Source organism: Lampetra planeri, chromosome 25 (assembly GCF_965212315.1).
Source record: "Lampetra planeri chromosome 25, kcLamPlan1.2.h2, whole genome shotgun sequence".
Taxonomy (NCBI): domain Eukaryota; kingdom Metazoa; phylum Chordata; class Hyperoartia; order Petromyzontiformes; family Petromyzontidae; genus Lampetra; species Lampetra planeri.
Window position 1 is genome coordinate 5,834,836 of NC_136131.1, and position 24,842 is coordinate 5,859,677.

Sequence of the window (24,842 nt, forward strand, 5' to 3'; positions counted from 1 at the left end):
GGACCCCCGAGTCAAGCGCCAGACAAGGACCCCCCGTGTCTGGCATCGAGCGACTGGGCACGCATCCAGCACCGTGCAGCTGATGGTCTCCCAGGAGGGTTTTACACATCGTGGCCCGGGACGCGTGGAATCTGAAGTGCGCGCCGGGTTCATGGAGCCAGAAAAGACGCAGTCGACGCGATTCCCAAGGTGCAGCGGGGAAAGCGAGGGGCCGTCCTGACCTCCTGCGAGCTCAGCCGAGGCCTGATGCCTTGGGCCAACGCCTCACTCAGCTCTATGGAGAAACCCTCGGCGATGCAGTCACCTGGAGTGGCACACAAAGGTCTTAGACGCAGAACATCTGAACGCGGTGCTCTCCAAGCCTCCACAGCAAGTTACTGGTGGAACTGAGTTGAAGCAAGATGCATCATCCACCAGAATTGTCTTGATAGGAAATCAGCGATGGCAATGAGCGATTGTGGTCTCATCTCAATATTTGTATTGAAATCAGTGTGAATATCATCACTGCTGGCCCGACGGTCGAGCGAGCGGCGTGCAATTGGAAGGTCGCGAGTTCGAATCCTGGTTGGGGGTCGACTCGGCCCATCACCTCTACCTCTGGAGTAAAAAAAAAAATCATCATCACATGTGGGGGAGTCAACGGTGTTGCTCCCGTTTGCTTTCGAGGACCTGGGCAGCGTAGCAATTACGAGCAGCGCGCGCACAGCCGCAGAAACACAAACCACGGACACGAAGACACCAGTAACCCAAGGTTTATTCTCCGGTCAAGGACAAAGTCAACAAAGCCAAACTACTGAGCGGGAACCCATATATCCCATAACATGAGATTCATGTGCACCCTGCATCTCCCCAACCCCATGCCAGGAGCTGCCTGCATAGCCACGATACCTATGAACAGACACTTCTTCACTTTATTAACAGACTCATATCCCCCCCCCCCCGCTGAATGAGATCAGTTACTTGTGTCACTCCGACATTACTGCTGGTCCGAGAATTAGTCCGGGATTCGTGTCCGCGTATTCGCCAAAGCAGTACAAATGGAAACACCGTAGTCGATTGATCAGCAGGTCGCATGTGCAGGGGTAAAGTGTGGGCACGCCCACCTCTTCCAACACACACGTCTGTTCAGCGTGGAAGAGTAGGCCAAATACCATCTAGAGATCCGTCTGGCGGAGGCCACTGCCACCAGCTGCGGTTGCAGGGCTGCACCTTTATCGCCAATGCCTTGTCGTTAAGAGGCCCCCGCGAGGCATCGCCGCGAGGGAGAGGCCTGTGCGGTCACTCACCCTGGTCCCAGTGGAAACAGCGCAGCCTCGAGGGGGGACCAGCAGGGGCGACCCGGCCACTAACGAGAGCCCTAGGACCCCTCCCCCCCTCTACGACAGTCTCGCAAGATGCAGCAGCAGCAGTCTCACAAGACAGGAAAGCGACACCCAGGGTACAAATCAACTTTAGCGCTCCGGCAATCAACTGAAACGTCAGCCGAACCGATCTCTCGTTTAGTTTCTGGAATGTGGGGGTGACGACGCGACGAGTTTCCCCATGTTGTGTCGCCACCGGCGTGGCGCTGAATTCCGCGAGGACCACCGGGCCCCGCCGCCTCCGCCCTCACCACAACCTCCTCGGCTGCTGCACCCGGATGTGGGGGTTGGCCAGGGGGTCGAGCAGGGGGTCGCTGTCGGCCGCCCCCCGGCCCAGCTGGCTCATGACCAGCAGTAGCGTGAGGAATGCCAGCAGCCCCAGCACCAGCAGCACAACTCGGCGCTGCCTCCGGGCTCCGGCCACCAGAGACGCGTCCTTCCTGCGCGACTGCGGGGCCGACCGTGACCTGAATGCGTGCGGAGAAACGCACCGTCGCCGATTGGCAAGCGCCCAGATGCCGAACCGAGGCGGCAGTCCGACAGCACGCGAAGGTGGCGATGCAAAGCACGCTCACCGGAACCAGCGGGCGAGCCACTGCAGCGCTGGGCGTCGCCGGTACTTGTCTTCGTCCGTGTCGACGTGGATGCTCGTGGATTGAAAGGACTCCCGGACGGTCGCGTCGTACACCTTCCTCTGCGCCGATGCCACCGGGCTCGCTGGAGGGAAACGGAGGTGAAGCAGGAGAGGAAGAAGCGAGCTTAAGCCTCAAACCGTGATGCCTTTCGTGGCGAATGCAGAGGCGCACACACACAAAATTAGCTGCATCTGGTGGCAAAATATATACGCAGTGATTTGGAGAGCAACACTGGTTGGCTGTGTGATGTGGTGAACATACTCTGGTGATGTAATGATGTAAGTTGTGTGGCGATGTGAGTGTCGTGATGTGATATGGTGCATGATGTCAGTGATAGGATCTGAATGATGTGATGATGTACACCACCTGTGTGTTCGTCCCCGGGGCTGTAAGCGATGGCTGGTGCTGGGTCTCCCCCGGTTCCACTCAGGGGTCCCCCATCTCCCACCCCCCGGGCCCCCACCGTGACCCCCCTACCCCCAGCCCCATCCTCAGGCTCTCCGCGCTGTTCCTGCATCGCTCTCGTTCCATCTGATGCTTTCACAGAACGCACAGCACAAACGGTTTACTCACAAGCTTCGTTATCATTATGCCACTCGGTTACCCAGCAACATTGCGAGTCTCAAGACACTTTTTCAGGAGGGTCCTGAAACATTTTGCAGTAGGGGCCAATGTTTCCACGACGTGTTATCCCAATTGAGTAAACTGCGGGTAATTTTTCACCATTGGGATTTTTGGCCAATACCAATTCCACTGTGTGTTTATTTTTAATCATGGGATTGTTCTTTTATTGCTTTGTTTATGCATGTCCTGCCGTTACCAAGTTTCTGTAACCAAGTCCCCATCGAAAATTAGCAATTATTGCCCAAAGTATAAGAACCTAAATTATTGGAGGAAACTGGAGAACCTGGAGAAAACAGATGCAAAATGGGGAGAGAAAATACAAACTCCACATTGGGATGAGCCAGATTTGGAATCGAATTCAGGCGCTTCTTATTGTGAGGCACGAGTGTTCCGACTGCGCCACCAGCCTGCCGCCCGAATGCTACAATTCACAATGGCTTCATGGAGAAGGCAAACGAGCGCTGGGCGATCAGATGTCCCCTCACAGACGCAGGACGAGCGGTACCATGAAACGAGGACGATGCCGGTGGCCAGTCCTGGTAGTCGGTGACGTCGAGCTGGGCTTCTTTCGAGGTGGTCTCCGGTTCCTCGATCTGGTTGCAAGAGAGAGACTTGAGCAGCACACAGCGAGCATCTGCACTCACACCACCCTCACCATACTCGCTCCACTTGTACCACACTCGCATTCAAACCATACTTACACCATACTCATACCGCAGACACCACAACAACAAAAGACAAAGATCCCCCATATAGCCTCAACATACTTTTGGGGCAAGTGCCGTTAACGAGCACCGATGAAGGCCGGCACGGTACCCGTGGGGGTGGTTGGCCAGCACCACGCCCGACTGCCTTTGTTTCTCTAGTGGCGATGTTTACACACCACACCAGGTACTCATTTAAGTCTGAGTCGACCTAGGGGAGGCCCAGGACCGGTTCAAATAATCATCATTGGTGTTGGCCGTGCGCGGGAATCGAACTTGGCTCGCAGGGTTTGTAGTACAGCGCGTTAACCCGCTACACCACCGCGCCCTCCTCACAATCGCACCCCACTCACACCACACTCCCCCTTACCACAGAGAGGCCCAGACCCGCTCGGGCCCAGTTCACGGAGCTGAGCTGAGCGCGGAGGGCCGTGGCGACGGGCCCGGCCAGGTTGGGCGACGGGAAGATGGGGGCCTTACAGCTGGGACAGCAGTACCCGGCAGGCGCCGTGTTGAGGGGCAGCTGTGCCGCCATGGTGTTCAGGCATGCCCAGTGAAACACATCTGCAACACACACGCCCGAGGCTCAACGGTGCGGCAAACAGGAGGCCCGGTGAGCTCCCGAGACGAAGAATCCATTGGGAAATCTCACAGTTCAGCAGTGCAGCCCTTTGTATCGGCAATGGCCTATGGAAGCGGAGAGGGGCCATCCATAAATGACGTCACATGATTTTGGACGATTTTTTACCCCCCCCCCCTCAAATATGACGCCACAAAGCTCTGCCCCCCCCCCCCAAAACCATATTTCCATTTAGAAAATAAAACATGCTTCAAATCGCTTTAAACTATTGTCATTGTAGTGCGTATTTAATGTGGCGCTGCACTCTAATGTTGTAGGAGAAAACATTTATAAAAATGTATATTTAATTAATTAATTTAAAGTTGCGCCTTTTGATGTGACGTCACATATCTCAACCCCCCCCCCCCCCGTTACACAACGTCACAAATGTCCCCCCCCCACCCCTAAGGTGCGTGACGTCATTTATGGCCGGCCCCATATCACATGTAACAACCGTGGCGATGCCTTTTTCAAGTCACGTACACAGACAGAGAGACGCGCATCGATCGATCTGTGACGAATTCCAGGTTCACCGGTGCAGCTATGCTGAGGTGCAGTTATGTTGAGGGCTCTCTGCGTGCGGACCAACACCCACCGTAGCACATGAGACGCACGGTGTCTCCGCTGGCGAGCGCCGTGCTGCACAGTGGGCAGTTCGGGCTGTAGTCGCTGTCCTGCAGCCATTGCAGGTAGGACTGCACGATACACTGCGGAGACACAGAGAGAGAGAGACGTAGAAACAGAGACAGTTCAAAAAAGGAACAGGTAAAAAGAGACTCACAAAGAGGCTGAGACACTGGGACCGCTCGGTGGAGGTGACACAGGCGAAGAGCGAGACTGGTTACCTCGCCCGCTATATGCTGATCTGAGTAGTCAGTTACCCGACCAGTCACAGACGCGGCGACTGCTCAATATCCCTGTTGTCTCATTTGACTGAAGACTCCACTGCTCGCCAGTGCCCACCCAACACGGCGCTCGCCAACGCTCCCCCCCCCACCATCCCTCGCCTCGCTCTTTTATACGGACCCGTGGAGGATGACGATGAGGACGATGGGGACGATGGGCTAAGTCAACACTCCGCGCCTCACCCCTAACCCAGGGGGATTGGTGGGGGGTGGGGTTGCCACCTTGTCCACCAGGACAGGTCTGTCAATGAGGCCGGGTCTGTTCCAGCGGCGCTGTCACCTGCGACAGAGTTCAGCCCCCGCCAACACGGAGATGCCAGTTCCGGGACATCTCGGCACCAAACACCGACGGTCAAATCCGGGCAGGTGGCAACCTTCGCCTCACGCCCCTCGCCTCGAGTCACTCGCCTCTCGTCCCTCGCAGCGACCCCGTGCCACGCCTCACCTTGCCGTGGGACGCCGCGAGGCAGTGCTCGCAGACGTTGACGCGGTGCTCGAAGCAGAAGAGGTTCGTGACGCGCCGCTTCGGGCATTTGCAGAGCCCCATGCCGCTCGACCCTCCACTTCCGCTGCCACGTCTTCCTGGTGTGACGCGCTTCCGGCGCGTGACGTCGCGCCGCCCCTCCACGTGGTCTCGGTGGCGCGCGTGCCGCCTCCGACACGCCCACTCGCAGGTGACGCCCACTCATTCACTCTCTCATTCACTCACTCATTCACTCACTCATTCACTCACTCACTCACTCATTCACTCACTCATTCACTCTTCCACTCATTCACTCTTCCACTCATTCACTCATCCACTCACTCATTCACTCATTCACTCACTCATTCACTCACTCATTCACTCACTCACTCACTCATCCACTCACTCACTCATCCACTCACTCACTCACTCATCCACTCACTCACTCACTCATCCACTCACTCACTCATCCACTCACTCACTCATCCACTCACTCACTCATCCACTCATCCACTCATCCACTCACTCACTCATCCACTCACTCACTCATCCACTCACTCACTCATCCACTCACTCACTCATCCACTCACTCACTCATCCACTCACTCACTCATCCACTCACTCACTCACTCACCCATCCACTCAATCATCCACTCACTCATCCACTCACTCCACTGCAGGTCACCACCACTCACTCATCCACTCACCACACTGCAGGTCACACTAACTCACTCATCCACTCACCACAATGCAGGTCACGATCACTCACTCATCCACTCACCAATCCACTCACCAATCCACTCACCACCACTCACTCATCCACTCACTCATCCACTCACTCATTCACTCACTCATTCACTCACTCACTCATTCACTCATTCACTCACTCACTCATTCACTCACTCATTCACTCACTCATTCACTCACTCATTCACTCTTCCACTCACTCACTCATTCACTCACTCATTCACTCACTCATTCACTCACTCATCCACTCACTCACTCACTCATCCACTCACTCACTCACTCATCCACTCACTCACTCACTCATCCACTCACTCACTCACTCATCCACTCACTCACTCATCCACTCACTCATCCACTCACCCCACTGCAGGTGACCACCACTCACCCATCCACTCACTCCACTGCAGGTCACCACCACTCACTCATCCACTCACCACAATGCAGGTCACGATCACTCACTTATCCACTCACCAATCCACTCACCAATCCACTCACCAATCCACTCACCACCACTCACTCATCCACTCACTCATTCACTCACTCATTCACTCACTCATTCACTCACTCATTCACTCACTCACTCATCCACTCACTCACTCACTCATCCACTCACTCACTCATCCACTCATCCACTCACTCACTCATCCACTCACTCACTCACTCATCCACTCATCCACTCATCCACTCACTCACTCATTCACTCACTCACTCATCCACTCACTCATCCACTCACTCCACTGCAGGTCACCACCACTCACTCATCCACTCACCACACTGCAGGTCACACTAACTCACTCATCCACTCACCACAATGCAGGTCACGACCACTCACTCATCCACTCACCAATCCACTCACCAATCCACTCACCACCACTCACTCATCCACTCACCACACAGTGTGGTGAGTGGATGAGTGAGTGGTGGTGACCTGCAGTGGAGTGAGTGGATGAGTGAGTGGTGGTGAGTGGATGAGTGAGTGGATGGGTGAGTGGTGAGTGGATGGGTGAGTGGTGAGTGGATGAGTGAGTGGTCGTGACCTGCAGTGTGGTGAGTGGATGAGTGAGTGGGGGTGACCTGCAGTGTGGTGATTGGATGAGTGGGGGTGACTTGCAGTGTGTCACTGCAAGTCACGACCACTCACTCATCCACTCATCCACTCACCACCATTCACCACCACTCACCCATCCACTCACTCCACTGCAGGTCACACCCACTCACCCATCCACTCACTCATCCACTCACCCCACTGAATATCCTCTCACTTTTCCTTCTGCTTCTTCCCTGGCTCAGCTCCGCTTTGAAATTCCCTCCCATCGTCTTTTATTCCCCAAAGTATTCTAACAATAACCTTGATCAATAATCTTGATTTGAAGCTTTCGTGACTGCAGGAATCCATACTCTTTGGTTCTTTCGGTAAAGTCACGTGGGTATGAAATAAAATAGATCACGACGTTTCTGGCGCAACACAAGCGTCCGTCATCAGGTGGGAAAGCATGGTCTGCTGCTGATGCAGACTGTTTTAAAAGGTTTGAAATGGGTGTAGCCCAAGGGTCATAAAGAAGTGGCTGGGTCGAGATTTGGGGGCCTTTAAAAAAATCTCAGATCTTCAGATTGTTTCTGTACTAAAGCTACTTATGTACCAAATTTCAGCTTTCTACCTAGTCGGGAAGTACCCTAGAGGGTTTTGAGACATACATCCTTATTTACATACAGATTAAGGTCTTTATATAGAAACATTTTCTTGTTTGGACAAGGCGTGCATCCATGATGTTGTGTAGATGTACCGATGCCGGAAACAGCGTGCTTATAATTACAAGCCCATGGGCTGCACAGAAGTCTAGCAGCCTGCTTCCGTTATTATTTAACTTATCTGGCCCATGCCTTCCGATCACTCCAACCCAGCTGTCTGCGTCATGCCCCACCCAGGCATTAAAGTCACATAACAGGATGACTCTATCCCAAGGGGCCAGAAGGTTATAGAAGGCAGCTGACTCATCGCCCTTGTCTGCATCCCTCCACTGATGTTCATCTTTAGTGGGGGCGTAAGCAATCACCACCACGATTCCTCGCCTCTTGTTCATGGGGAGGCGAGCCCACAATAGCCTGGGACTTACAGCTTAAAAAGGAACACCCCTTCATACATGACATGGGCGTCAATGTCGGGACAATCCGGAGTGTAACGGTGAAGAAGCCGAGATCATTGTGTACCGAGGTTGGGCGCAATGCGAGGAAGTGGATCCATTTGGTTGGCGACGTGGCCCAACGGGTGGAGCGAGTGGCAGCTCGCAAGTGGAAGGTCGGAAGTTTAAATCCAGCCGATACGAGCTGGACAATCACTAACTCCAGCAGCAGTACAGCACCAGTGGCTGTCTGGCTTTAGTGGCAGGACAGCACCACTGGCTGTCTGGCTTTAGCACCAGTACAACATCACTGGCTGTCCGGCTTTAGCGGCAGTACAGCACCAGTGACTGTCTGGCTTTAGTGGCAGTACAGCACCAGTGGCTGTCTGGCTTTAGTGGCAGGACAGCACCAGTGGCTGTCTGGCTTTAGCACCAGTACAACATCACTGGCTGCCTGGCTTTAGTGGCAGGACAGCACCACTGGCTGTCTGGCTTTAGCACCAGTACAACATCACTGGCTGTCCGGCTTTAGCGGCAGTACAGCACCAGTGACTGTCTGGCTTTAGTGGCAGTACAGCACCAGTGGCTGTCTGGCTTTAGTGGCAGGACAGCACCAGTGGCTGTCTGGCTTTAGCACCAGTACAACATCACTGGCTTTCTGGCTTTAGTGGCAGGACAGCACCAGTGGCTGTCTGGCTTTAGCACCAGTACAACATCACTGGCTGTCTGGCTTTAGTGGCAGTACAGCACCAGTGGCTGTCCAGCTGATTCAGGGTTGGTGAGGCACCGCTACCAAAATTCCTGCCCCTCCACCCCATTGCACCGCACTGCCTGATCATCTACCACTCGCTTCTTGTTTGCGCGGATCCAGTGTCGCCTCATGAACGCCAGTTAATCTCGCGACATTACAAAAAAACACAAATCTATAAACTTTGAACGTTTAATATTTTACAAAACATAAACATGTCATACATTTCACTCCCACCGTGAAAAAACTGAAGGGGGGAGGAGCCGAGAGGAAAAACTCAAACACAGGAACAGCAACCCCACCCTATGGTCTGGGCCATCGTGGCCAGGTCAGCCTTGTAAAAGAGTCTGTTCAGGTTCTTAGTTGGTAAGATAATTAACTCTCCGACTCAGACAGAGGAAACCCAGACCGATTACATTCTACGCAGGCCCATTGGTGTGCACCGTCGCATACGCCTTCAAAAGTTGACGCAACAACGTCCTTCACTGTCAGGTGAAGTGAGACGAGTCCCGATCGGCTGGGCCGCGCGCCGCCCTGGTCACACGGCCCTCCGATTCGCACCTCCGATTATCGTCGTTGTATGTACGGTGGGAAAGAAGCTCAGCAAACGTACATACATGCCCCTCAGCCATGAGGGACATGTATGTACGGCTGGGGTACGAGGGACCCTCAGAGCACAGGAGTCGCAGCGATGGTGTTGGCGCCGTCCGTGGAGGTCAGGGAAGGCGGCCACTCTGGGGCCGCCGGCCCGCGAGCACCAACCAGCGGGAAGGGAGAACCCGTGATGTCTCTACCCAGGCCTCCACCTTCCCTCTCCGTAGAGGACGAAGCAGACAGTTTCCTTCCCGCCTCGCCCCCAGGGTTGCTGTAGAAAATGCTGTACAAGTCCTTGGCGTTGGCCGTTGCCAAGCAGCCCTTGGGTCTCTTCGTGGAGGGGGGCTGGTGGGTGTCGGTGTACGCACCGGAGGCGATGACTGGGGGTGGCTTCACAGGGATGGCCAGCACCGTGTGCACCTCCAGCTGGGTGCCCGGCGCCGATTCCTCCTCCTGCTGCCGCGCTGCAGGACTCCCAGCCTGGTCGCTTGAGGGTGCAATCTCCAACACCGTCTTCAGGTGCTCTCTTACAGGGCTCTTTGCCACGGCAACCGGCTGAGCCTCGGAAGCCTGATTGGCACCCACGGGAGGCGCCGTTGGCTCTTTATTCCCACCTTCCTTTATGACAGGCAGGGGTTTCCCTGCGCCCTTTGAGCCAATCGAAATGAACTTGTCTAGAGAAGCTGGTTTGTTCAAGGAAGGGGGGGCGACAGGGCCTTTGCGAGGGCTTACCAGAGCCATGGAAAAGTTGGGCCTGATCTTGGCCTGGGTGGGGGTGACACAGGGACCCAAGGAGGGTGTCCACTGGGCCACAGGCGCCACCAAGGTTTTCCCCGAGAGCTTAATGGAAATCGTCTTGCCGGACGGCCTGCTGTCTGCGCCCTCCTTGGCGTGGCTGGGCTCTGCCATGGCGCCGCCGTTCTCCTCCTTCCTGTCTCTGCCGGCCCCGATTTGGTCGTCCCCGCTTGGCATCGCGCCCTCGGCCTTGTCCCGTGGCGTGGTGCGGTCGTTCTCGGCCCTCAGCGAGATCTTTATGGGAGCTTTGGGGCCCAGTTCCACGCCCTCCACGCAGTTTTCGTCCAGCTCGGCAAGCTTGCTCTTTTCCTCCTCCTCCATTTTCATCAGCTTCGCCTTGTTCTCCTCGGAGATCCTCCGTACCGCCTCCATGCGGTACCGCCGCTCGGTCTCCACCACCACTGCCTGTTTGGTCTTCCAGCCCATTATGCGCCGTGGCTCGTACACCCGGTTGTCCTTCACCATTTTCTGCCAAGGGCAAATGGTGGCACATTGTCCATAATAAAGGTTTTTGTGGGTTAGATCGTGTGAATATAAAGGTGTCGTTAAACCCGCCACCACCCGATACAGCCAACTATAAGGTGTGGCACATTGTAGGAGCCTCTTCTCCTCCGTTACCCAATGTGTCCCAGACATTCCACGCCGAAGCCAATGCTATACTACGCGACGCCTTTATGGGCGGCATAGCGATGCAGTCATAACACTGGGGCCTCACAGCAGGAAGCCCTAGGTTCGATTCCCGACTTGGGCACCTTTCTGTGTCGCGTATGTAAGTTTCTCCAAGTTCTCCAGTTCACTCCATTGTAAAACACAGCCATTCACTATGTCATTATGCAATATTACCTGCATATCAGTCAATTGGAAGTACAACAAAGCGACATCAACCCCTCCAGTGAAAAACCTGGCGGCTTTCCTGGGTAAATAAGCAGAATACAAATTCAGATTGGACACAAACAGGGCTTACGAATGACCGTGAGACGGAGGCGCTGCCGCATGGAGCGACGAGTGGATACCTGGTAGTTGTTGTTGTGCTTCGAAGACATCACATGCTCCTTGGCAAAAGCTTGGTCCACACAAAACTCTGCGCAGAGCTGGCAGTAATACCCCAAAATGGGCATCATAAACTCCGACCCTGCGCACGCGTACACAGAGTTACGCACCATCACCATCACAGCACTTCTGCAAGGCACACCGGAATCACGCCAAACCCGCAGAGCGACATGGCTCCTCACGTGCGCCGGAAACGGCTCCGGTTGGGTCTCGGCACCGGTGCAGGGGACCGTGTCTAAGCGTGGGCAGGCGAGCCGTGCGGCAGGCGAGTCCCATGCGGCGCAGGCGACCGCAGTGACGGCGTACGGGGTGGTACGGGGTGGTACGGGTGACTCGTGTGATGGTGTTTGGGTGACGCAGGTGAGCGTGTCACGGTGACTATGAAATGGCGGCGGTGAGCAAGATGCTAGGCTCACCTTTAGCTTGTGACCTGCTCTTCAGCAGAGATGGTTCCTTCTGTTGCTGCAACCAATCCAACTGCTGCTGCTGAAAGACCCACGGGTGATGATCGGGGTCTAGAGTCTGGAGGGGGGGCGGCAACGGCAGCATCACTCAGCTCACTCGCGGCATCGGCACTGGCGCATCTCAGGCTCCCGGGGGGCGGGCACGGGAGCCCTGCTGCTCCAAGCAAAGTTGGCGTCACACCGGCAGCTCCGGGCCCCGCCGGGGTAACCGCAGCCATCGCTAGCACCATCACGGCGCCCTCACGCTGCAACCCGCGGTTGTGCCGCGTTGCGTACGGTCACGATGTCTAAACGTTGCAAATCACCGCAATGGAAGTGTGAATGCGTTTTAGACACGCTTGGCCATGAGCGCGACATCTGCATTTATAAACTTCCAACGCTGTGGAATGTGGTTTCATGTGAGAATATTGGAACCCTGATGTTCAGAGCCGAATCGGTAACCGCAGACATGGACTGCACGGTGTGAGCAGAGACATCTCACGAGTGAATTCCTGCTGCTGAAATGACCATTCGTGGAAATTCCACATTCCCACGGTGGGTCAATCTCTCTCCATAGGACAACCACTAATGTCGCCCCCAGTAATACAAATACGTGCATCTGTACTGCTCTGTAATGTGAAGAAATGTCTCGGAACGCGTGTTTTTTTTTTCACCATGGGATCCCCGAAATGGCAACTTGTGTTGGCAGACTGATGAGCCAGCATCAGTCTGCCAGCAGGGGCGATGATTGCCAGCTTATTCCAAGCAGGATTTTTGCATTTTGTTTTTCAAATTAGGCAAATTTGGATCCGTACTAAAAGAAAGAAATCAAGATTCAAATCAAGATAGAAAGAAGGGACATTGCAAACTGGAGATCGCCGATTCGATTCCATCTCTCAGCACGGCAGTTTAAACAATGAAGGCGAGTGTCTGAAATCCCCCCCCTCTCCTCAACCTGCTGTGACCACTCATCAGCAGGTTTAACGGGAACACCGCAGTCAGTGGATTGGCAGGTCGTGTGTGGCGTGATACAGTATGGGTGTTGCCTACCGCTTCCAACACATCTGGTCAACGTGGAAGAACAGACCAAATACCCTCTCTCTAGAGCGGCACTGCAGAGCTCCCTCTAGTGGGGGCCCTTCCGCCAGCAGCGGCGCAAGCGAGCGATTGCAGGGCTGCACCTTTACCTTTCACCAGCTGCAGAATGTGGAGAGGAATTGGGTGGAGTTTCCGTCAAGTAAAACAACGCCAGCCTGAACCGCGTCCTGCACCCCCCTACCTGGCGATGCTTCCTGCTGTGCAGATGCGGCAGGAACTGCGACAGGGAGTCAAAGGTGACGCTGCAGTTCTCGCACCAGTGCTCCCCAGCATCGTAGCACGTGTTGAGGGCGCAAGGCAGGGCCGACATCTCCTGCCGCTCCACGGACGACATCTCCTGCCGCTCCACGGATGACATCTCCTGCCGCTCCACGGACGACTTCTCCTGCCGCTCCACGGACGACTTCTCCTGCCGCTCCACGGACGACTTCTCCTGCCGCTCCACGGACGACTTCTCCTGCCACTCCACGGGCGACTTCTCCTGCCGCTCCGCGGACGACTTCTCCTGCCGCTCCGCAGACGACTTCTGCTTCCGCTCCACGGACGACTTCTCCTGCCGCTCCACGGACGACTTCTCCTGCCGCTCCACGGACGACTTCTCCTGCCGCTCCACGGACGACTTCTCCTGCCGCTCCGCGGACGACTTCTGCTTCCGCTCCACGGCCGGCTTGTGGTGCCGCTCCGCGGCCGGCTTGTGGTGCTGCTCCACGGCCGGCTTCTGCGCTTGATATGCGGCACCCCTGAGCTTCACGCCCTTCTTTGGGAACGTGTTCATCTCGGCCGCCAGCTTCTTCATCTTGTACGCCACCACATCCTGCAGCTGGTTGAGCTCCAGCTGCTGCGGGATATCGTGGTTATCCTTCGCCCTGCTACAGTCCCGCAGCAGCTTGACTGTGAAAAGAGAAAGATCCTCTGAGTAGCCCGCACGTGCCATTCCAGGTATATCACCATTGGCGAACACCCACGAAGGCCAACGTGGTGCTCGATGGGGGGGATTTGGTGGCCGATACTGCACCCGACCACCTTTACACACTGCACTAAGTACTCATTTAAGGTTAAGTTAACCTAGGAGAGGCCCAGGGCTGGTTCAGATATTCGTAACTGTTATTGGCTATGAGCAAGAATCGAAGCAGTATTGCTGCATTCGTAGTGCAGCACGCTAACCACTGCGCTATCGTGAACCACACAAAGATGTCCCAATCCAGCCTTAACAGACTGTTGGGGCAAGTGCTGTTAGCGCGCACATATGAAGGCCACACATACACACAGCCAAATATACAGGCACACGCAAAGAGGCTATGTGTGTCCTCTAGCAGGGAATAGTTTATATGCAACAGGTGCAATCTAAGTGAGAAAACCTAATGTGCCACACGCTGCGGCCTTAACCCCATCAAACAGAAGCCCCGTGTTGCCAGCACTCGGCCACCGCTCCCCTCGTCCCCCGAGCCCCCACCCTGTACTTTGCCGTTCATGCCCCAGAACGTGGGGCCAAATTCAAGTGGATGCGAGAGGTGACTGGGGGTAGCGCAGAGGTCGCAAACGGGTTTTGATTCCTTACCCGTACCCGGCCGGGTACTGGTAGGGTACGGGTACCCGATTGCGACCTCTGGGATGAAGCCATGTTGCAGGCGCGGGTGGGTTGATTCTAGGAACTTGAATTGTGAGAAGAGACAAGACGTTGGGAAATGAGTGACAAACAGTTACTCACCAGTGACTCACGGCCTACCCGTACCCGTACCCGGCCGCACCAGGGTCGCAAATGAGTACCCGTACCTGTACCCGGCCGGGTACGGGTACGGGTAGCCGGGTATCGGGTAGGGTACGGGTATCGGGTACCCGGTTGCGACCTCTGGGGTAGCGTAGTGGTGACAATCGCGCCTCGCATCAAGAATTGCCATGGTTCAATTTCCAACTCGGGCACGCTACTGTGTGGCGTTTGTATGTTCTCCACCAGTTCTGCATGGGTTTCCCCTTCGTTCTAGCTAAAAACCAAACACAATCGGGTATTGGCCAAACATCCCAATATAACCTGCAATTTGCTGAAAGTAGGATTACACACAGCAGTAACATTGTCCCCCCTCCTGCAAAAACGTGGCAGTAGCTCTCCTTGGTGAGCAAGCGGAATTGTGATCCCGATACTGTGGGTACCTTGCTGACTCTGGAGCTTGTTCCACTCTCTCTGCAAGTTATTGAGGTGCATCTCGTCCTCGTCCTTGTCCTGCTGCCCCTTGGTTAGCACCACACACACACGACGCACGCCGTTTAACATCCGCGAGCATTACACGACATGCACACAAAAAATATCCCAAAACTTGTCAAAATATGAATATGTTCTTGTTTTAAACGCAGTTGCTGAGCACAGACCTCAAGGCCAAGTGGCCACCACCAAACAGCACAATCTAAGTCGCAATATGAGTGAAACAGGTTTCTTGAATAAGAACTTGGGGAAAAGAGACGACGATGAAGGAAGGAGTGGAGTAGGATGAAGGAAGGAGTGGAGTAGTGCGAAGGATGAAGCAGAAAAAGAATTGAGGTGACCTGCAGTGTGGTGAGTGGGCGAGTGAGTGCTTGTGAAGTTGAGTCCTGCAGTGTGGTGAGTGTTGTGTTGTTGTGTCCTGCAGTGTGGTGAGTAGTTGTATTGTTCTGCTGTGTGGCGAGTGGTTTTTTTGTGTCTGCCGTGTGGTGAGTGGGTGAGTGAGAGGGTGGATAAGCGAGTGAGTGGTTGTGTTGTACAGTCGGAGAGACCCAGATTGCCAATTGGAGCAGCCAGTGTTCGTTGACCATGTCCCGACCCATGGTGTGCGGACTGCGGCGTACGGGCCACGTGCCAGTCGTGTGCGTCCACTCACTGTAGCCGGGTCAGAGGGTGGGGTGGCGCTGAAGCTGGCCTCCGACACGTGCGCACCCTTTGAACTGGGCTTGGCCTTCGTCCTGGAAAACGCCACCGACTTGTCCGCCTTGTTGTTCACCGTCTCGATGACGAGCAGGTTGGGCCTTGCCACCGATTTCGATAGACCAGCCAACACTCGGGACGGTGCGGTGGTGGCCGTCGGGGTCGCCGGAGCGGCCGGGGAGAGCGAACGGGCGGCCAACTCCCGTGCAGGGAGTTGGTACGGGGGCCAGGCCGAAGCGGGGCTTTGCTGTCCGTACGGGGGCGCCGGCTGCTGCGCCACATAGTAGCCGTGCTGCTGCCCGTGGCGCTGGGAAGCGCCGTACTCAGGCGTTTTGATTGGTTGGGATGCATGGGGATGCGGGGCACACTCCACCGCCTCCTCCGCCCGCTTGCGCTTCACGTCCCTCCTCGAGCCCGGGCCACTCGAGTCCAGCGATGGCTCCACGTGGCTCCTGCTCACGTCGGACGAGGGTGGCTGATTCTTCACAGCTAGGACCAACTCGTCCACTAGGTCCGTTTCTTTCTTGAGGCCGATGGCCTTGAGTATGTTGGCCAGCCTGGCGTAGTCTTCTGGTGGCCGTTGAAGGGGGTCCGTTGTTTCCAGGTGGGGGGCTCGCACGCCCCCCTCGTCGTGTTTGTCGTCCCCGTACAGAAACGTCTCCCGATCCTCTGCATTCCAAAACGCCTGCAGGGAGGAGACCCCGTGGAAGTCGCCGGGTCCGCGCTCCCCCGTGCCCTCCCTCTCCGCGGGCGCTGCGTCTCGCCATGAAACCGCGTCATCCTTAAACCACGAGCGGTCTTCGTAGTGACGACGCACATCGTCGTGCCACGTCGCACCCACCTTCCACTCCTGAGAAACACAAGGCAACATGAATCACGAGCAGCCACGTGGCAGATTCTCACGAGATCGATAGCGGCCAGGAAACAGCAGTACAGCAAATGGATTCTGAAGCCATCTGCTCAGACGCCCTAGGCTCGATTTCAGCCATGTCTATTCAGGTTGTCAACCCGAAAAGTATTTCTGCACTCGGCAAAACACAATCAGCATACCTCTCACTTTGGCTACCAGTTGCACTCCTACTCCAATCAGGAAGACATTCAGTGAGGGATCAATCCCCGCACACGCTTCTGTACTCGCCGCTGCTCGCTCGCTGCGAGATGTACTCATGGTCACGTGGCTCAGCTCGAGCTTGAGCCAATCAGTTTCCTCCAAAGACGAGTTGGGCGAGTGGCTCAGCCACTGCTCTTACACAGCTCACGAAATTCCTGAGCGTGGCCAAGACCGCGCTCAGAGCCGGTTCGAGTCAAGCAGCGTGAGCTCTGAGCCAGCTCACTTGAGCCAGAGGAGCCAAGCCCGAACCGAGCCGTGACTCAGAATAAGGTACTCGGGTACCACGACGCACCTGCGGGGTGCCCGTGTCGGGCTCCACGCGCCGCTTCAGGATGGATTTCTTGGGGAGCGCGGGCGCCTCCTCAGGGCAGTGCAGCGCGTATCCGCTCTCCGGCGAAACGGCGCGCGGCCGGCTCGCCCCGCTCGCCTCCACCTCCCACGCTGGCAGCCGCTCCTCGTGGGGAAGGTGCTGCTCCTGTTGATCCTTCCAAACTCGTGGCGAGTCCAGCTGCCGCTCATTGCAGCCCAGCAGGAAACTCTCATGCTCCCTGAATTATAGCGACAGCACCCACAACAACAGCGGCAGCACGAAGAATGTCCCTACGAGTAAGAGACGCGGAGATCGCTACTGCAGGGCGGTGGTGCAGTGGAAACGCTCATGTCCAACAGCAAGAAGTCCCCGAGTTCAATTCCCAACTCGGATGCCTTTTTGTGTGGAGTTCGTATGTTTTTCGCAATGATGAACAATTACACCACAATTCACTTTATTGGGAAACACATTGCCACCGTCGCCCCCAATGCGATAACTTGGCAGGATCCTCATTGTACGAGTCTTGAGAATCAGCAAGGCTGTTCTGAGTAAACAAGCATAACAATACAAATGTTGTGTTGTTAAAGATGACACCAAGGCAGTCGTTGTCGGTGCTGACGCCAAACGGTTTATTACGGGCGTTCGCCTAGCTTTTGGGGAAGGGATAATACAAGACTTTGGATAAGTTAAATGTCCCCAGGGGAAAGGGTACTGGGAATCCCTACGCCTCCCAGGCTAACGGGCTCTTCCCACAGCGCTGAGCGACTGTTCATCCAACTCGGCCAGCCGGGTAAAGTAGCCCCCCCTAGCCTGGTGCTATTTCTCCCCTACCCTGGGTCCCCACTTCCCTACCGCTCACGAACCCGGCTCCTGGCGAAGACCCCGTCCACGTCACCGGTCCCCCCTCAAATACCCCGAGGGGACATGACGTCACTCCTCCCGAGGCGAGTGTGACATCTCGTCACCACTCTACTCCTCAACACAAATAATAAAACTCAGTGACCACGTCTCTTGAATTGAGGAAGGTTATTTTGAAAACCTATTTTGGGAAAAGAGACAAGGGGAGGGAATTCCAAAGTGGAGTAATCCGAGGGAAGAATATGCTAGGTGACCTGCAGTCTGGTGGGTGGGTGAGTTGAGTTGTTGTGAACTGCAAGGTGGAGGTTCAACACCATGTGGATGAGACAAGACATTCGGCTTGGTAGACCAAGTCCTCAACATGGGCGGAGGAATAAATGAGTCAAGTTCACGGAAGCAGTAACCGTGGTAGTAGCGATAGAAGATTGACAAGGCGGCGACTGGCCACTAGTGAGCCTGAGGTCTGGCAGGGACCTTCAGAACTCCCAGGTTCTAAACCTTAAGAATGAACGCACACACACAGACACTGGATAGTGTGAATGTGGACGTGCGTGTACACGCGGTGGTGGCTACGCACGCCTCCTGTAATCCAACACTGTACAGGTCGTCCTCTACTTACGATGGAGATGCGTTACGACGACCCCATCGTAAGTCTAAAATATCGTAAGTCGAAGATGGCCTCGCCTACCCAGGAGTCTTAAAGAATGGTGATAATTTAGCAAAACAGAGCAATTTACAGTACCGTACTGTATAAACTATATACTGTATGTATTTATTAATTACAATACTGTATTGTACAGTAAAATGTAAAGTAAAAAAACCAAGGTAAATTCTTAGCCTACCTAGATGAACTGCAATTTAATAAAGTTTTTTCAGGAAACAATCCTATCTGCTGTAAAAACTTTAACATGCATTGAACGTATCGTATCGTGGTAACCTTAAAATGAAATCGCTAAAGCTACGTATCATACATGCATTGAACGTATCGTAACGTATCATATTGTACTGGACTCACCAAGATTCTGTCTGTCATCTGCATACTTGAACGATGTTAGGTTGTTGATGGCAATTTTGTCGTATCGCTATCGCCATCGTAAGATCGAAATATCGCAAGTCGGACCATCGTAACTCGGGGACTACCTGTATAGGCGAGCGTTGGTGGATCACAAAAATGCTGTGAAACTCCCTTCATGGGGCCGTCAAGCAGCCGTACCCTGGCTCGCCAGAAGGCGGAAGATACAAAAAATCCAACTCCACTTGTTCCATCAGTACGCGTGGGTTACCTCCCACACTTCATATGGGACTGCAGAGCTTGGGCGATTGTTGGGAGTGCCTGCTCACCGCTCGGCTGTTGCCTTGCCTCTTGTATGTGGTTCCTCCTCGCGCCTGTGTGACGTCCTCTCTCTGTACAAGAGCGAGCGAACAAACACCGAGGGACGCGGCGTGTTACAAGTTATGGCGGTTATCATTTTATCCCGGGCGATTGTGGAGAGGGGCACGGGTGTCGTGGTGGGCGCTTGCGAGTGTGCGAAGGCGCAAGCGTCATGCACACCTGCCCAAGGCCGTGCGCTGCTCGGGGAGTCCCAGGCGGGCGTGCACGGGCACCGGCCGATGGGTCGCGACGTTGGTCTGGTAGCGGTCGTTGCCGACCGTGATCCGCAGGCTCCCCTCGACGGCCTGGTTCCTGTCGTAGTGGTGTGGCGAGCGCCTCTGGGAAGCACAGGGTGACAGGGCCGGCAGGGACAACACTTGAGGAACATGCGCAGGAGACTTGCACACACGTGCTCACCGGGGGTCAGTCACCTCCTCCTTAGCACTCTTCTCTCCGTGCCCTTGCAATGACTTGCCATGTTACGGAGCTGTACAAGTTTTCATTATACTGGTAGGAACCTCCTGGTTACACCAGCCCACAGGGGTTTATTGTGTCCGTCCGTCGTGCAGGGAGGGGCTGGGTGGGGAGGGGAGGGTGGGGAGGGGCTGAGTGGGGCTGGGTGGGGCTGGGTGGGGAGGGTGGGGCTGGGTGGGGGGTGGGAGGGGTGGGGCTGGGTGGGGAGGGGCTGGTCACCCCGTGGTGCCCTTATAAAACTCAACGTTTAACCTACTCACGCCAGCTTGTGCTCGCCCTCACAGTCGGGCATATTTGCGGAATACACCATGCCGCCGTTGACCCTGGCCATTGACCGAGCAACCCAACGTTCCTACCAGCTCCCTCCGCAGGAATGTGTTGATCGTTACTACCATGGGTACTTTTCGTGTGAACTTTGCTCATCGATTCCTCAATGTCGAGGACTCGCAACTCAACCCACTCACCGCACTGCAGGTCACCACACCTCTTTGCGTCTGTCCATCGCTCTGCTCCTCTATGGAATGCCCTCACATCGTCTATTTTCCCCAAGCTCTCATAATAACCTTGCTCAAGTCAAGAAATGCGTGGCCTCTCATCCAAGATCGTGCTGTTTGTTGCTCGCCACTTGATGGTTTGGGCCTTCGGGCCCTGGACTGCCCACAACTATGTGGATATATATTATTGGTTCTTACAGTAAAGTTATGTAGAAGGGAAATAATAAAATAATAATAAATAAACAATAAAATGTGGATATATCCACCGGGTTCAAATGTCAACCGGCCGGGCCCACGACCATCGTGGAACTTTCCGCACCAATTCTTGGTGCCCTCATTTGCTTGCTGTCCCATTTTACATTCACTCGTCGACACGATGCTGGTGGCAGCCAGGGCAGGAGACCTTCATCCAAGCAGTGCACTGACCATGGCCAACGATGACAACAACTGTACCAGAGTTGTACACATTCTAGACTCGTTGTACCGAGACGCTCACATGCATTCAAACATTAAAATCTGCGCGTCCCTGGCCGGCCACCTAAACAACGCATCCAGTCAGGAGACTCTCTAAGTTACCAGCCACGTGGCGGCCACTCGGCAGAGACGCGCCAGGCGTCCCCTTGGGGGCTCCTACCCCGGGGGGGGAAGCAGTCCCAGAGCTCTCGCCCCGTGCCACCACCCCCCCCCCCGACTCCCACGGGTTCCCCGGGCGGCCCCAAGCCCAGGCCGGGGTCGAGGCCCGTAGCCGACGGCCTCAACTCGGCGTGGCCACCGCTGCCCGCAGGGCCCCGTGGCATCCCCGTGCCCGGGGAGGGCCAGAGGCAAGTGGACGGAGACGGACTCGGGACCCGAGGGGTATTCACGGGAACCCAAGGGGGGGGGGGGTCTCCAGGGTCACTCAGGAAACGAAGGAGAGGAGACCGTGGGGTGCGGGGGGTGGTGTGAACCACGGAGTTTTGGAAATGAAGAGGAGCCCGTGGCCACTCGGGGCACCGAGGGGGCCCAGTGCGACTCACGGGACTCGGGGAGCGTGAGTGGCGCCGCCAGCGTTCGTGTCGGTCTCGATGCCGCGGCCTCGACCGCGACACCGAATCCGTGGCGCCTTCTCCTCCTCCTCCTCCTCGCCGCGTGGACCGCGCCTCGTCGGGCTCGGGCCGGTAGGGCCGCCCGTGCCTTGCGGGGTTCATGGCGACGTCCGCGGCAGACACGGAAGGAGCAACGCGAGGTTGGGACCTGGGAAAGCCAGCGGGGACCGGGGGGGGATCCAGCAGAGGAGACCGCGGTCGGCGGAGGCCACGACAACAGCGGGAAGGGCGTGGAGCCTGCCACCTTGTGGCGGGCAGTGGTGAGTTACTGAGGAGTGGTGGCGCAACGGTTAGCGCGCCGAGTTCGTTTCCTGCTCACGGCCACTTACCCCCCCACCCACCCTGAGGAAACCGTGGCCGTTTCGTTCGCTAAACTGCCCAGGGAGGAAAAAAAAACTCAGGTGGGGAGATGTGATGCCTGGGCTGAAACTCGGGGTTCCCCCAGGTGTGTAGACAGGGTCCAGGTACTCATGTGGTGTGACAGGAGGGTGCTCAACTACTAGCAACAAACTCTTTACAACGAATTGCATCAACGACTTTGGCCATGACAACATCGTGATCTTGATACGTCAAATATGTTGTATTTATAATGGTACAAAAATTGTACAGAATAAGATAAAGCAATGGTATGAAAGACATTCTTAATTTTGAAGCTTTCGTGACTGCAGGAATTATTCTTTGGTTCTTTCGGTAAAGTCACGTATAAAGATAAAATAATAAATTAAATAATAGCATACGACGTTTCGATTGCAACACAAGCAATCATCATCAGGTATAAATGAAATAGCAACAAAAAATCTAACCAGAAAACTATAGACAGACATATAAGCAGACAGATATCACCAAGATATATACATGGTTAGATCTTTTGTTGCTATTTAATTTATACCTGATGATGATTGCTTGTGTTGCAATCGAAACGTCGTATGCTATTATTTAATTTATTATTTTATCTTTATACGTGACTTTACCGAAAGAATCAAAGAATGAAAGACATTGTTTATTAATTTTATTTACCTCGGAAAACCTCAGAACTCGACTTTTTTCATGAGACCCCTGCATTTTGGTGTACGGAATTTTTTATTTATGAATGGCACAGGGGAGGTAACTACAGCAAAAGGAAAAATCCCACAAATACGAAGGGGGTAACACTCAAAACGTTCCATTGCTGCATTATCATCTTTTGACCACCTCGCAGCATCTTAAACTGACAATAAATACCTGATTCAGTATTCTAAAGCTGTCTTCCATTCCAGTAACAAGAGCTCAAATCCTGCTTAGATTTAGATCCGGCAAGATCGGATGCATTCAAGGTGATTTAATCATAGGTAACGTGGCAATGCGATACAACATATAAATGTTGAATCAAACCATGAGCCTGAATCGTGATAATTCACACCTCTAGGAAGCAAATCACTACCTGATAAACACATGCCACATGTTACATAAGGTTTGATCACTTTACAAGTGTCATCAAGAGTACTAAGTTTCTGCAAAAGAATTACGACATCAAATCAACACACACTGAATACAAGTTTAATAGCTACTTTAAACGTAACAACAATGTTTGCATGCAACCAATGGAGACCAAACGGCCTATTCACATTTCATTATTGTACTGCACACAGGAGATGTATATGTTTCATGAGAAAACACTCAATGAAGCACTTATCAGAAGTAAAATATTATTGTGGAAAATGTAGAGATGATTTCTCTGCAACACTCAACTCCATGCTTGACTGCCAGCTTGTGTGATTACAAATCCAAGCCGAGGGTTCATTTCTTTTTAAAAAAAGGGCAAACCTCGTGTCTCTTGCAGGACGGTAGTTACACAGGATATATAAATTATATTTACATGAGGCCAAGACAAATACAGGTAAACTACCTCAATATTAAATTATCTCTGTGTACATTACTTACATTTTTCAATAGCACGGTGGTGTGAACACACAGCAATAGGCAGCAGAAATGGTATTATAGTTACAAGTTTGTCTTTAACCTGGTGAGAACTCAGGAGACAGGGATCGATGGATTCGCAATGAACTTTGGTTGAATCAATGCTGCAGAAATTATGCACTCCCAGAAGAACGTGTGGCTGATGTGATGTGCAAAAAGTACTTTATTTTTTTATATGGGGGGACAGATATGGAAAGCAGGTGCATTGTCTGCTTATTCATTTGTAAGGGACCAGAATGGAAGGTGAATGGCCAGCCTGCACCGATCAGGGTCTTGTGTTGACATGCAAGGGGTCACCACCTGGTAGCACAGTTTCAGTGAGGTTATTTCAACTGCCCTGGAGCCTGAGTACAGAAAATAATTGTAAAATATGGCAGGCAAAAATTGTAGTAAGATCTGAAATGCCGTAAGAGGAAACGCATACAACTCGATGCAATGTCGGTATCCGAGGGAGACTGCACATCTGTGGGCGTGACAGCGGTTGCTTGGTATTGTCTTCACTATCACTGCCCCAGTAAATAAGCTGCCAGCACAACAACCTCAATGTTGATTATATCCGTTTATTGTTGTTATGAATGTATTTTATATTATTAGTGTAATTAAGTAATTGTTAATTGACTGCTGGTTATCAGTTGACAATCGATTTCCAAGTGGTTCTGACCCACCCCTCCTAATTTCCCTTGTAGATTTGGAGTTATGACAAGTGTTGGTTTGCGACAATTCTATAAATGTGCAAGTCGTTCTTCGCTCAGGCTCTTGTACTTCACAACACTCCACACCACAGTGTTGTTGTTTTTTTCTGTTGCTTCCACCATAGTCCAGCAGAGTCCATTTTATGAATACCACGCACATGGCTCTGCGACTGGCATTGCACCGCAGGCGCCCTCCTTGTCCAGGATACCACGTCGCCGCTTTGTCCCACATTCCAGCACCCACGGAGGTTGTGTGTTGTCCTGGATATGGGTGACATCATTGGCAAAAACGTTAGTGAATTTAAATAGATGGTGATGAAGGTTCTCACACTATGCGTGGCACACACAAGCAGACAGAATGTCAACATGTACACCGACCACAGCCCAAACAGCACACTTCACAAAATTCGAGTTTAACACGAAATTATCTTCAGCACTGTTGTGGAGATCAGTAACAAAATGAAAAAAGCAAACAATTCGCCTAATTCCCATATATATATTCCTCCGCAAATGTTTTAAAAGTATTTTGTACACATCCCGCACCTCCGATTATGCATGGTTGGTTACGTACAGTGCGAAAGACGTTCAACATACATCCCATCAGCCACATCACCTTCTGAAGTGCAACATTTTTTCAGCACTGGTTCAACGCAAGCAAACTCTGGACTCGGTTCACCATTCAGTGTCTCAT

The 24,842-nt window shown here is 53.8% G+C and overlaps 2 protein-coding genes across 4 annotated transcripts; both read right to left on the reverse strand.

Moving 5' to 3' along the window:
- Positions 1–736: 736 nt before the first annotated feature.
- On the reverse strand, positions 737–5,450 carry ZFPL1 (zinc finger protein like 1). Of its 2 annotated transcripts, none has more exons than XM_078605980.1 (7): positions 5,294–5,450; positions 4,539–4,650; positions 3,695–3,888; positions 3,126–3,213; positions 2,363–2,527; positions 1,937–2,078; positions 737–1,828 (listed from the first exon to the last, which is right to left on the reverse strand). In XM_078605980.1, the coding sequence occupies exons 1-7, from the start codon at positions 5,393–5,395 to the stop codon at positions 1,609–1,611; spliced, it is 1,023 nt and encodes a 340-aa protein (XP_078462106.1). In that variant the 5' UTR covers positions 5,396–5,450; the 3' UTR covers positions 737–1,608. The 2 variants fall into 2 exon arrangements, with proteins under 2 accessions (XP_078462106.1, XP_078462105.1); XM_078605979.1 differs by having other exon boundaries at positions 2,363–2,533.
- A 3,654-nt stretch (positions 5,451–9,104) lies between these two features.
- LOC144727270 (uncharacterized) lies at positions 9,105–21,768 on the reverse strand. Of its 2 annotated transcripts, none has more exons than XM_078605983.1 (10): positions 21,435–21,768; positions 19,631–19,788; positions 19,420–19,482; positions 17,203–17,458; positions 15,756–16,649; positions 15,055–15,127; positions 13,088–13,797; positions 11,782–11,887; positions 11,329–11,447; positions 9,105–10,783 (listed from the first exon to the last, which is right to left on the reverse strand). In XM_078605983.1, exons 1-10 carry the CDS (start codon positions 21,603–21,605, stop codon positions 9,596–9,598), a joined length of 3,738 nt encoding a protein of 1,245 aa, XP_078462109.1. In that variant the 5' UTR covers positions 21,606–21,768; the 3' UTR covers positions 9,105–9,595. The 2 variants fall into 2 exon arrangements, with proteins under 2 accessions (XP_078462109.1, XP_078462108.1); XM_078605982.1 differs by having other exon boundaries at positions 15,055–15,133; positions 21,435–21,767.
- Between the last annotated feature and the right edge of the window lie 3,074 nt (positions 21,769–24,842).